Source organism: Lolium perenne, chromosome 4, assembly GCF_019359855.2.
Source record: "Lolium perenne isolate Kyuss_39 chromosome 4, Kyuss_2.0, whole genome shotgun sequence".
Lineage (NCBI taxonomy): Eukaryota > Viridiplantae > Streptophyta > Magnoliopsida > Poales > Poaceae > Lolium > Lolium perenne.
This window is the reverse complement of record NC_067247.2, coordinates 89,405,185-89,419,015: the sequence shown is the minus strand read 5'-3', so window position 1 is coordinate 89,419,015 and position 13,831 is coordinate 89,405,185. Positions and strand designations below refer to the sequence as shown.

General features: G+C 48.6%; 1 protein-coding gene across 1 annotated transcript; it reads right to left on the bottom strand.

Annotated features, from left to right (window-relative positions):
• Nucleotides 1-1,154: 1,154 nt before the first annotated feature.
• LOC127293244 (phosphatidylinositol 4-phosphate 5-kinase 1) lies at nucleotides 1,155-5,595 on the bottom strand. The gene is made up of 8 exons (XM_051322825.2): nucleotides 4,360-5,595; nucleotides 4,086-4,253; nucleotides 3,832-3,997; nucleotides 3,381-3,491; nucleotides 3,104-3,297; nucleotides 2,878-3,008; nucleotides 2,709-2,805; nucleotides 1,155-2,027 (listed from the first exon to the last, which is right to left on the bottom strand). Exons 1-8 carry the CDS (start codon nucleotides 5,352-5,354, stop codon nucleotides 1,718-1,720), a joined length of 2,172 nt encoding a protein of 723 aa, XP_051178785.1. The 5' UTR covers nucleotides 5,355-5,595; the 3' UTR covers nucleotides 1,155-1,717.
• Nucleotides 5,596-13,831: the final 8,236 nt, after the last annotated feature.

The following is a 13,831-nucleotide window of genomic DNA, read 5'->3' as shown; positions in this document are numbered from 1 at the left end:
TGTGGAGGTCGCCTCGGTTTCCTCCGGATGGCCGCAGCGCCGGCGGAGGACGGCGGCTGCTGCTCGCCTCCTCGTCGTTGGCTCCGGGAGCGAACCGTCGCTTCGGGGCCATGGCGGCGGTTTCGCTCGGGGAGTGAAGTGGGGACTGGACTGGAGGGACAGATCCCCTCCAGTCCACATTTAATAGCCTCCCCCGTCACCGACAGGTGGGCCCAAGGGAGACGAGGCGACAAGCGCCCGGACGCAAGCGGACGCCGCGTGCCATCCGTGGCCACGCAAACCTAGCCCAGTTGCGTCGTTCCGGACGCCGCGGCTATCCGCATTTGCGGTGCGTCCTCGCGTTGGGCCGCTTTTTTGGCTCGACCCATCCAGACCTTCGTTTCTTGCAGCCAGGGACACGGCACCGCTGTGCTCACGTCCACGTGGGCACACAAATCCAACCAGGTTGGCACGGTCAGGAGGCCAAAGAGTAGGAGGAATCGAAAGATTCCCTTAAACTGAGGCACATGTACACGTGGTAAAAAAAAACACAGCCAACAAACAAAATACTGTCCCTGCTCGAACAATGTAGTACTACACCCGACCGCGAACGCGTAAGCCACAGTGCCAAATCAGGCTCGCTGCGCAGCAGCCAGCAGCCGCTGTGCATAACTCGAGATGCCCATACGGCCATACGTAGCCGCCCAGGAACTTAACCCTAACGATCCTGGCAGCGCTGTGATCCCCCGCAACCGCAATCAGCGTGGCTGATCCAGCGATCTTTGAGCAGAATAAGCAGCAGGTACCGATAAAGAGATTCCAGGTTTGGGCATTATAGGAACGAAAAGGACGGAGAGGATCACCATTCCGATCTAAACCATCTGCTGTGGGCTGTGGCTACGCTGGCCTTTCTCTTCTTTCCATGCGCTTCCCTCTCCTCCTATCACTTTTCCCCACTTCCAACACTCACTCGTTCTCTCTCTCCTCCCTCTGAGACATCACAGGCAGCCCTCGGTCACAGGTCAAGGAGGGACGCAGGCGACCCTACTTTCTCGCTCCAGCCTGCGAAAAGCTACCCAAAGGGGCCAATAAATACGGTGAAAGGAAGAAACCAACAACGCAAAAGAGAGGGAGAAGCAGTGGCACGAGGACCCACGGGACATCAAGATGCCGAATTCAATTCTAATCCTACCCATTCATTTCACCATTCATTCCTCTGGATCGAAATGTATCTGTACATGGTCTTATTGTCCACTGCCTGCCGCAGCCTTAAATACCCTCTTTCCGGAAACAAAAATTCCCTATCCCCTTCTTTACATCCAACAGATATATAAAAGGGGGAAAGTAATCAACTAGAGAAAGGAATCCTAGCTAAAACAAGAAAAAAGATCGCTGCCAAGGAGCTGGAAGAACCATTCTCTCTCGCCCACCAAATCACAAAATTTACAGATGCCCACTTCCATCTCTGTGGCTGTGTTTCAAAATCCAGCCAATCCGATTCCGGTAGCTAGTTTGCGCAAATTCCTTTGCAACTCCATGTCCCGGCACTGCTGATCAAAGTTCGCCGACGGTTAAGTCAACGAATACCGGGATCCCAGGGGCTGAAGCTGACTTGTTGGTATAACCATAGAGTTCCTTTGCCCAGCAGAAAATCTACCAAAAATCACCTTGAGATCATTTCCAGGTGCTCCGGGATTCGTTGGAATTCCTCCCTGTTGCATCTTTCTTTGCCCCAGTTCTAGCCATCTTCTACAAAAATTCTGCCAATGAAATCTTGAAACCTCCTCGAGTAGAGCTTCGGGTCCACGGCAGATATCGAATTGGGATCTGTCTGTAAAGACTTGTAAGCATGCTCTATCCGCTTGGTGAAGTCGTAATCCTGGAGAATGTCGATTATCCCAAAGTACAGGATCACGTCGGACACTTCCCCAGTCTGGTTTGCGGCCAGGAACCCCCCACCACTGAGGAGAAATGGGTCGAACTCGCTTCTTCTGGATGCCTGTTCTGCCCGCCCTGGCATGTGCGCACCCAGTCTAATCAATGGCTTCCTGAAATTGAGAAAAAGTTGGCACATTCCATTAGAGAACAAATTGATGGATTTGCATGGTGTCTTTTAACTGGAAAGAACAATTATCTCTAATGGAGCTCAGGAAACAGCTAGGACCCAGCAATGCATAAACACACACAATATGTAAACCAAGTGGACCGCAGTTAAGTTTTGCAGTATGATGGCTTCTCAAACTTTCAACTAAGATGGTACTGAGACCAGGTGCAACTTCTGCGTGTTATGAGTCCTATGCACAGTGTAGGATTTGTGACCAGGGACAAAAGTAATGTTTTTATTCCAATGAAAGTATGGATGGGTACTAATATATAAAATAAATCAACTAAGTGCTTTCAGGTTGCTCTATCTCCCTACCTTTTCTATGATGTCAAGATACTCAACTTTAATCTTGCAATATTATATTGTTTAGCAAACAATAACCAAGGCAATCTTAAGGACGAGATACTGAATCAAGGCCTATTTGGAATTCACAAATTTCAAAGGAATTATGCAAAATGATTTTAGAGGAATCAGTTCCAAAGTAAATCCTAAAAGAGACTAAATCAAGAATATATGCATAGCTATAACCAGTTCTAGTACCATAGAGTGTGAAGGGCTTCCTAAGAATAAGAAAATAAAGAAGACAAGAGCAAACAAATAGGTAAATGTTAAAGACGCAACATACCGGCAATTAGGTATCCTATCAAAATCATTATCTGAGAAGCACAGCTCTGGCATGCCACGACCACCAACTTGAAATGGCTCGGTCTTCATCGAAAGCTCTGGTTAAGGATACTTAGGTTAGCATATGAGAGCAATATTTTCAAGCTAAAAACCAACAAGTCAGAACTTACTTGGAGAAGCAGTAAAAGTAGAGAAGCCCATCTTTGAAGCAGATACATCATCACAGAAGTGAACTCCCACCAAGAAGCTGTAATCCATAATACCTTCAGACTCCAAAAATTCACAATCTCTCTGGAGTTGCCTGAAGAATAAACCCCAATTATGTTAGCGCTGCTGATTCAGTTATTTCCTAGAAAATAAATTTGACACCCAAAAAATTACAAGGGTAGAACTTACTCATGCAGCTCTCTATACCAAGTTCGCCGCAACCGAAATACGAAGTTGAGGTCCAGGTCTTTAAGAGTGGTTGTCTCATCAATCTCTTCTTCAAATTTGTCCGCTGTTCGGCCATAGGATGAACCTTTAAGATCAAAACGGCGATGAATCTGATACTCCGAGCAGAACAAATTTCCCATGACAATGAAGCGGACCTGGAGAAGTTGGGCCAATTGTCATGAATCAGCAACTAACAAAAACATTTTGCAGCAAGGAAGTTGCAAGCAGTATTGCGCACCTTGGGTCCATTAACAGGTTTTACACAGTGGACACCATAGAACCTTGTGATTAGAGAGTAATCATATCGACTGACATGTTGGAAGTAGCTAGGCAACATCCGGATCAGTAACTGCACAGCCAAATAACAAGATGATCAGATAGCTTTAAACAGAAAAACAAAATGTTTCTTCTCACAAAGCAATCGTACTTGGCGCACATTTAGTTTTCAATGTATAGAAAAAGGACCAAGACAATGCAAAAACAATGGCACATGAATTTGCAATGCTTCAAACCCTAAATGCAAAACAAATTTTCCTAATTTAACAGCATTTTCATGATGCAATTCAAACAGCACTGCAAACCAGCTCACAAGCAATACAGGCTGTAACTAAAAGGATATTCAAATTCATACAGGCTCTATAAACAAGTATTTGTTCATAACTAAAAAATGGCATGGACAACAAAATTACCTTGACTTCTGATTTCCTCACTGTCTTAATCATGAACCGATCATCTTGGGTGAGATAGAAGAAACTCCCGCTCTTCCCAGGCGAAGACAGCTCCCTGAGGGCATCATTTCCACAGATAGCGAGCATGTAATCCGCCGGATCAACCGCAAACAACTTCCTCAAATGTCTGCAGAACGAATATCAGTCAATAATACAGTAATCGAAGAAACCAAATCAGAGCACATTGATGATTAGCAGGAAGGGGAAACAAGCACCTGAACACCATGGGGCAGTAGTCCTTCCACCGGAAATCCGGGGAGGAATGCGGTGGTGTGACCTTTGTGCCCTCCGGCGGGAACCTTGTCCAGAACTTCTCCCTGGGATCGAAATCGGCCAGCGCCAGCTCCCGCATCGGCACGGCAGCAGACTTCCCCACCGAATGCCTGAAAGATGTGCCCAGCATGAATAAGCATCCCAAATCCGCAAAGTAGCTGTAATGTATGTAAGCCTCCACATTGCGAGCATTTTAACAATGTAAAGGGGAATGACCTGATGCCCAGCTGCAGCTGCAGCATGAGGTCGTAGTTCTTATGGCCCTTGGAGATGGTCTGTCCAGGCCGCTTCCCCTCGGGCGTGGTGGCCGCAGACGAGGACCAGCACGGGGCAGGGTGGGGGGCTCGTCGGACGCTGCGCTGCGTCCTGGCGTATGTCGGGCCAGGCGCGGCGGCCTCCCGGTAGAGCATGGAGGCCTCGAGCGCGTCGACGATGTCGCAGGTGATGTCCCCGGCCTCGCCCTCGGACTCCCAGATGCAGATCCGCGGCACGGCCGCCGCCTTGTCCCCAACCCCCTCGACGGAGGACCGTTTCCGAACAGCAGCACCGGCGGCGCCAACGGGCGGGAAGAAGGTGCCGCTGATGGCGGGCAGGTCGACGCAGCTACGGGGCCAGGAGCCGACGTAGCGGCTGCCGTCAGGCCAGGTGAACACCCCCGTGCCCCTCGGCACCCCGTTCTCCCACACCCCGTCGTAGCGGCTCCCGTTGGCCCAGATGAGCACCCCGCGCCCCGAGATGACCCCGGCGCGCCACTCGCCGACGTACTGGTTCCCCGCCGCCCAGACGTAGCGGCCGTGGCCGTCCTGCATGTTGCGGCGCCAGTGGCCCTCGTAGTAGTCCCCGTTGGCGTAGCTCTTGGCGCCGGCCCCGTGGCGGCGGTCCGCGGCCCAGGCGCCGCGGTAGGTGGCGCCGTCGGGCCCCACGAAGGCGCCCTGCCCCTCGATCCGCCCCGCGCGGAACTCGCCCTCGAAGGTGGCGCCCGACGGCCAGGAGAAGCGGCCCTTGCCGGAGGCCTTGCCGCGCCGCCACTCCCCCTCGTACATGCACCCGTCCGCCCACACGTACTTGCCCTTGCCGTGCGGGGCCCCGCCCGCGAAGCCGCCGCGGTAGAGGTCCCCGTTCGGGAGGGCCTTCTCCACGAAGGCGTCGGCGGCGGCGTCGCCGCCGGCGGTTGAGGCGGAGAAGATCATGGCTGGCGCCACCCGCCTCATCTCATCTGCCGGTGGGCGTCTCACGCCGCCCGCATTGCAGATCGGGGGCGCTAGGGTTTGGGATTTGGGGAGGGGGATTATCGCTCGTGCTTTTGGGCAGTGATTTGATATCTGTGTGCGCTGCGCTCGCTCTCGCTGGCAACTCGGTCGCTTGATTCGGGTACCAGTGGTGGTGGCTAGGAGTAGTAGTAGTACTGTGCGAGCGAGCGTGGAAGTGGAAGGGGAAGGGGAAGGATAGAAGGGGATGGAGGAGTGAGGAGACAGGAGCATTTACCGTACTGCCCCCGCAACGGGAAGGCGCTCCCCGGCCAACCGTATCTGGGGCTACCTGAACGGGACGGGGAAGTTTACGGAACTGCCCCCGGGGATAGTGGGTCCCGGGTGGCACGAGCCCCTCGCCCGTGGCCCCTTCTTCGTCGTCGACGTTGCCGTCCGGGTCGGTGGTGGGTGGAAGGACGAAGGGCGACGCGGCCGTGCTGCGGATGACGAGGATGGGTGACGGGTCGGGTCTCCTAATGGGTCCCTGTGTTTGCGGGACCCACTGCTGTGGCCTGTGGGTCGGCTTCGTTTGTTTCTTTACAGCGCTCACGCTTGACTTCCTTCCTTGGCCATCAATCTCGGCTTCTGCTTGGACGGTCGGTGCAATGACGAAATGCACGTTTTGTTCGAGGATGATTTTTACCGCAGCTAATAAGTTTGTCTTGTCACTAGAGTGTGTGAAGCTGCACGTATATGGCATGACAGTGTTTCTACGACAAATGGTTCACACGTATGATCCCCTAAATGGTATTTATCACAGTATATGTTGTAATCTAACGCGTGATAATGGTCATGTTTGTCACTTCAAGTTGAGGTTGCAACTTGCAACGGAGGAGATTTTCCTGTTCATCCTGCTGCATAGGCACGATCTCATCTTTCGCCGAGGAATCTACGGTTTACTTGCGAAATCCACGTAGTAATAATTTGTCAAAGCGAAAATAGATGGCTGGGGCGTTATTTGTGTCTGTAGACGGTGCATCGGCGAGAGGTTTGATGCTTCTGCATGCTATGATTATGTTCGACGTGGACAGATGCTCGCAACACAGAGAGAGTTAGATGATGCCCAACATTCACAAGGCTATACGTCAAAAGTCGGAGTTTGGCCAACTGCTGCAAAAGAATGTCGCTATATATGACATGTGGCGTGTGATTGGGACGGATTGCTGCGAGGGGCTTATATGTCCAAGTCTTCTATGAGACTTGTCGGCAAAATTGGAGGCATGGCGGATGGCTACGAGGGGCTTATCTGTCTATGCCGTATGCCAGACTTGTCGCCGAAACTAGAGGCACGTCAATGGTTGCGACGGGTTTAGCTGCTCATGTCGTATGCGAGACTTGTCGCCGAAACTAGAGAGGTATGCCAGATGGCCACGAGGGGCTTAGCTGCTCATGTCATGTGCGATACTTGTCGCTAAAACTAGAGGCATGTCAGATGGTCACGAGGGGCTTAGCTGCTCATGTCCTGTGCAAGACTTGTCGCCAAAACTAGAGGTTTGTTGGTTTGGGACGATCATGCATGTTTGGCATGCATTAACCTTGCGCGAAAACAAAATTTTCCTAAGAGGACCGAGTTATATCTAGTTGGGATCAAAAGATCGAGCTATTGTGTCGAGGTGTGATAGAGCGACAAGGATCATACACGAAACAATATTAGCGGGTGTCTCTTTGTAGTGGACTTCCTATGCATGTCTTATGTGGCACGCCGTTCATCAACGCGGCTTTGTCGCCATATTTCTTTCAGAAGTTCTTTGTTGGGACCCCAAAAAAAGGTGGATTTGGAAATATTTTATTTTCTCTTATTCTATACAAAAAGAATATATTCATATTATGACAGAAGGATGAAAATTATGAATAGGCGGAGATTGTTAGTTTCTTCATTCGTTTATCTTTACATAGTCGGTTTGCTTGCAGAACTGTCACGTCGGATATTTTTGTCAGTTACTACCATTTAGGGGCTAGAAAACCCTGTTTTGTAGAAGTGATTGTAGCACACTCATCTTAAGTTCTACTATGATAAAATATGAGTCACTGAACTCAACACTCAGTTGTATACAACGAGCGAGGCTTTCATGGACCGTTCATTATGGCAACTAATTGGATGGGTACGAAGTCAGTATCAGATGCTTATTGTTGTTGGCTTAATATCAAGGGTTGTGTTAACGGCCTAATATGGTAGACAAAGCACGTACAGAAGCAGAATTAATCAAACGAAAGCACGGCATGACCAGCATGCTGAGGTCATGGAATTAGTTTGGTGGAGTTTTAAATTCGTGGGATTGATTTGGTGGACTATACTAGTCACGGCTTTATATGGGGCTCTGAACAATGATTCGGATTTAGATAATTGGTGAGGATTTGGTCAGATTTCTTCAGATTCTCTACTATTTCTTCCATGCACGTTTTGTAATAATATACCCATCACTTCCAACATGCATTTTAATAGTACGATGGTCAAGCTCGCTGTTCTGACCGTTGGTTCAGCTCCAAGATATATGCATCAGCTGCTTGCAGGCCAAATGATTGTCTGAAACCGAAATGATCTTGACCAGTGAGCGTGCAAGATTCAGGTAGTTAGACTTAGACAGAGTGACAGACTCGATCAAGACCATGAAAAAAAATCCACCGTGACCTCACATTAGATATACTGCCTCTGGCATACAACGCTGTATTTGTCGCACTATACCTATTTGAAGAAAGAAAGAAAGAAAGAAAGAAAGAAAGAAAGAATATTTGATATCCGGGCGGCAAAAGGTTGGCTGTGTGATCTCAGAATCGGATTTCATGTCTCATCGGACGTGCCCATATCCCCTATACCATGGGAATGGGATCGTAACCACTTTCTAGTTTAAGGCCAACAGGCAACGCGCTTTCCTTTTTAGAATCTTGCTAGTTTCGCCTGATCGGGTCCCATTCCGTGCGAATTCGACTCGACGAGAGTCTCGGAGAACCACATCTGGCCATCTGGGTGGGAACGAGTAATCTTCGTGTGTCTTTTCTTTTGTTTATACTCTTGAGCAGTTAAATATGCATGGTCTGATGCTAGCTCGGCCATTTTTTCTCCAATGCGCGAGCGGGCGTTCATTTAAGTCTTGCTGCAAGTTTGGTACACCCCTGTAGCATATGGAACTCATCTGAACCAAATCGTCGAAGGGCATCTGAAAGAGCGTCTCCATTTTAGACACAAAATTTGTCCAACTTCGTTCGACTGTGGGTGCCCCGCGGATTTAAACACACCGCTGTCCATTTGGGGTGGTGGATCGGCCCCAAGCGGCCCCTTCTCCATCTACGTCATGATGCACCGATGGTAGGCCCCGAGCGCCTTGCCCCAGCAATGACGGTCGCGGGCCCTAACGCCCTGCCCCAGTGTGAACGTCCCTCTAAGTCACCGATCTGACGACAGTTCCATCTCTCAAGCTCATTGTTGTTAGTTAGTTTTCTGGTAGAATCTATCGCCAAGTAGAAAAGCCAAGTGTTATTGATCTATTATACGCGTGTGTTGATTAGCAGATGGGGTGATTTGCAAATAAGAAGAATGTGTGATATAACTGAATAGTAACTAAATTTGAAGATTGTGAAACCTTGTTGTAGTTATTGTTATACTGCCGATGATTAAATTTTTGGGGCACTACATGTGATCCCCGGGTAGTTCAAGCAAGGCTTGTGATATGCATAAATACAAAATCTTATGCGTCCTACTTTGTTTGCTTGAATTATCCTGGGTTTTCCGTGTCCCCAATGTAAGTATGAGGCTCTGATTTCGCCAATGATTACATTATGCCATCATCTAATGGAAAAAGTTGCGCATAAAACATTGTCATATGTCCATGAACATTGCTTGGACATTTAGTTTGATCTGATTGGTAGACCCCTTTCGTCATGTGTCCTTATATGAGGCATGTCGTTCTTGACTTGGCCCTACTTGATGTTCATTTTGGTTCTTTTACATTGCAACGGCCGATGATTTAAATTGTTTTGGAACTACAAGTGATCCCTGGATGGTGCTAGTGAGCCTTCTCGAGGATTAATCTCTAATATTTAATTATGAGGCACGTTCTTGATATTACTTTTTCGTTGCAATGGCCGATGATTATACTGTGGCACCATCTAATGTGAAAAATATGTTCATAAGATGTTTTCATATGCACATTGCTTACGCAATTGATTTGGTGACGTAGGCATTCTTTTTTCCTCATGTGTCTTTACATGAGGCTTAATCTGTAGATACTTCACTTTTTTTTTCAAATGTACTTATCCATGATTAAAATGTTTGGGCACTATAGGTTTCTCAATGTTCACTTGAGAAGAAAGGTCGGCGAAAGTTCCGGCGCGGTGGCTCGACGATGGTAGAACTCCAACACGGCGGTGCTAAGCTTGAGCTTAGATCACACTGCCGACACTGAGGGGAGAAGGTGGAGTCAATGCGAATGGGAGTGGATGAGATTGATCTCCCCGAGTGCGATATTTATAGGGGTGGATGGAGATTCGTGTCTCGCATCTTGTGGCAAGAACGCAAGCGTCGCAACCGTTGAATTATTGACACGTGTCCCAAAACCCTAGCGGTAATTTTGCTGCAAATATATTTTACCGTTTGAGTAGCCTTATGTATTGCCGATTTAAGCGGAACGGAAATTTTGCTCCAGATTCCAGGTAAACTTGCGGTAACTTAACGAGATTTCCGTGAAGTGATCGTTGGAAAGAATATTCCACGGAATCAATCGTTGGATACCACTTTCAATAAAAATAAGATGATCTGCCAAGACACCAGGCGGCAACTAATTTCTCAGGCCGGGCCAGGCCTCGGGACGAGCCGACCGAAGCCCGACGCGGAAAATCTCGTCCCAGGCCCAGCCCGACCGTCGGGCTGAAAAATATAGGCCCAAGCCCGGCCCAACACATAGAAAGCCCGTCAGGCCTCGGGCCTCGGGTCGGGCCGCTTCTCCAAATCGCACAAAATCAAGGCCCATGCCCTGCCCATCCTGACCATCGTGCCAAAAAATCAGGCCGGTACAGAGGCATGGTCGAGTCGGGCTTGGCCCGGGAATTTCGGGCCGGGCCAGGCTGCCCATGGCCAGGTATAGTGTGACCTGAGCTAGGCCAAAGAACATGCAAATCTTCAAAAACTTTGGGGGTTATTATTGTGGATATACTTCATGGGTACACCGTAATCAAATATGGGTTAGCCCGGGTGGCCCGCATATGGTGGTTGGGCCGATGGCCCAACCTGGCGACCTAGTTGATGATTGACCAAGATGGGGAGTTCAGGATCAGAAGTTCTAGCCGGATCCACACTGACATAGTTGGTCGGATCCGTACCAACATAGGTTAGCCGGATCCTTACGTGTACTACAAGTTTTACCTAGTTAGGATAGTGGTAGTAGAGCCCGATCTGGACGATTCCTTGTAAACCCTAGATCCTCGCACCTTTATAAATCAGATGCCAAGAGCTCTTGAGATAGAACCAATCCTATCATTGTAATCGCGCAATTATTCTCTTTCTAGTGAATTATAGAAGCACGTAGGGTTTCACCATCATTGTGAGATCCGAAGCTGGGTAATTTGTGTCTCCTCGTACCGGTAGCACACCCCCTTTCGCCCACCTCACTCTATCCTCACCGTGAGGGACCCTCCATGGTGTACTTGTCATTTACACAACGATAGACATCGACGAGATTCGCTTTCGTAGGCATCGACGACACCGTCGCCATAACGTACATCCTCTACGCCGGTGATACGTGCATTTTGTATCATCATTCTTGCTACATATAGGAATAGTTTTCATTGTTATTTGCCTTCATACATTGTTATTTATGCATTTTTAGATGATTTTCAGGACTTTTCTACAAATTCTCCTTCTTTGTTATTTAATTCCTGGGAGGCAGAAAACCTCCTTTTCGTATTTTATTTGTTTCATTCAAGACTTTCTGGATCGCTAAAAATCAAGGAAAAATTACCTATCAATTTTTTACCCGAAGAAAGGTCGTGGGTGAAAGAACCACCCGAGAGGGGCCACGAGGTGCGAACGGCACCAGGTGGCGCGCCCAAACAATTAGGGCATGCCACCCTGGCTTGTTCGCTCCTCGAGCGTCGCCTCCCAAAAACCTAAGCCATATTTTTCCCAAGATTTATTGAGGCGGCGGCGGAGGCGAAAGTCCTCTCCTACCCCGGGAGAGGGCAGATCCTACTGCACTGGTGCCTCCGGTGAAGGGGAAATCGACGCCATCGACATTCCCACTCCTCCTTGGCTTGGGAGGAGGCATCTCCATCAACATCTCCATCAACACCATATCCATCTACGAGATCGACGCCATCCCCCTCATAGTTTGTGTTGAATCGAACCCAGATATTGTTTTAGTGCTATTGCATGTTCGTGATTGGTACTTTGTCATTATTTGGTGGAGAGATTATATATTCAGCTTGTGTTGTAACCATTATGTATCTGGTCCATATCATGGTTGACACTTGTGAGTAGTTCCCCACATTCCCGAGGGCACATGATGATTTGGCTATGATTCTATATGATGTGCAAGTAGTAGTTGGTCAAGTTTTCTATCTTTTATGTTGTTCTATGATAGTTTTATGCGAACGTCGACTGCATATTACTTCACCTACATGGGTTCATAGGGCTGCACTTTGATGTAATGCATTAGTGTTGGAGGGGTGATACGTCTCAAACGTATCTATAATTTCTTATGTTCCATGCTACTTTTATGATGATACTCACATGTTTTATACATACTTTATATCATTTATATGCATTTTCCGGCACTAACCTATTGATGAGATGCCGAAGAGCCAGTTGTTGTTTTCTGCTGTTTTTGGTTTCAGAAATCCTACAAAGGAAATATTCTCGGAATTGGACGAAATCAACGCCCAGGGTCTTATTTTTCCACGGAGCTTCCAGAAGACCGAAGAGCATACGAAGTGGGGCCACGAGGCGCCGCCACGCTAGGGCCGCGTGGCCAGGGAGGGGCCCACGCCGCCCTAGTGTGTGGGCCCCTCGTGATGCCTCCAACCCTACCCTTCCGCCTACTTATAGCCTTCGTCGCGAAAACCCCTGTACCGAGAGCCACGATACGGAAAACCTTCCAGAGACGCAGCCGCCGCCAATCCCATCTCGGGGGATTCAGGAGATCGCCTCCGGCACCCTGCCGGAGAGGGGAATCATCTCCCGGAGGACTCTTCATCACCATGATCGCCTCCGGATTGATGTGTGAGTAGTTCATCCTTGGACTATGGGTCCATAGCAGTAGCTAGATGGTTGTCTTCTCCTCATTATTCTATCATGTTAGATCTTGTGAGCTGCCTATCATGATCAAGATCATCTATTTGTAATGCTACATGTTGTGTTTGTTGGGATCCGATGAATATGGAATACTATGTCAAGTTGATTATCAATCTATCATATATGTGTTGTTTATGTTATTGCATGCTCTCCGTTGCTAGTAGAGGCTCTGGCCAAGTTGATACTTGTAACTCCAAGAGGGAGTATTTATGCTCGATAGTGGGTTCATGCCTCCATTGAATTTGGGACAGTGATAGAAAGTTCTAAGGTTGTGGATGTGCTGTTGCCACTAGGGATAAAACATCGATGCTTTGTCTAAGGATATTTGTATTGATTACATTACGCACCATACTTAATGCAATTGTCTGTTGTTTGCAACTTAATACTGGAAGGGGTGCGGATGCTAACCCGAAGGTGGACTTTTTAGGCATAGATGCATGCTGGATAGCGGTCTATGTACTTTGTCGTAATGCCCTGATTAAATCTCATAGTAGTCATCGTCATATGTATGTGCATTGTTATGCCCTCTTTATTTGTCAATTGCCCGATGATACGTCTTCAACGTATCGATAATTTCTTATGTTCCATGCTACTTTATTGATGGTACCTACATGTTTTATACATACTTTATGTCATATTTATGCATTTTACGACACTAACCTATTAACGAGATGCCGAAGAGCCAGTTGATGTTTTCTGCTGTTTTTGGTTTCAGAAATCCTAGTAAGGAAATATTCTCGGAATTGGACGAAATCAACGCCCAGGATCTTATTTTTCCACGAAGCTTCCAGAAGTCCGAAAGGGAAATGAAGTGGGGCGACGAGGCGACGCCACAGTAGGGGGGCGCGGCCCAGGCCCTAGCCGCGCCGGCCTAGCGTGTGGGCCCCTCGCGTCGCCCCTAAACCTACCTCTTCGCCTATAAGAAGCCTTCGTCGATAATAACTCCAGTACCGAGAGCCACGATACGGAAAACCTTCCAGAGACGCCGCCGCCAATCCCATCTCGGGGGATTCAGGAGATCGCCTCCGGCACCCTGCCGGAGAGGGGACTCATCTCCCGGAGGACTCTTCACCGCCATGGTCGCCTCCGGAGTGATGAGTGAGTAGTTCACCCCTGGACTATGGGTCCATAGCAGTAGCTAGATGGTCGTTGATGT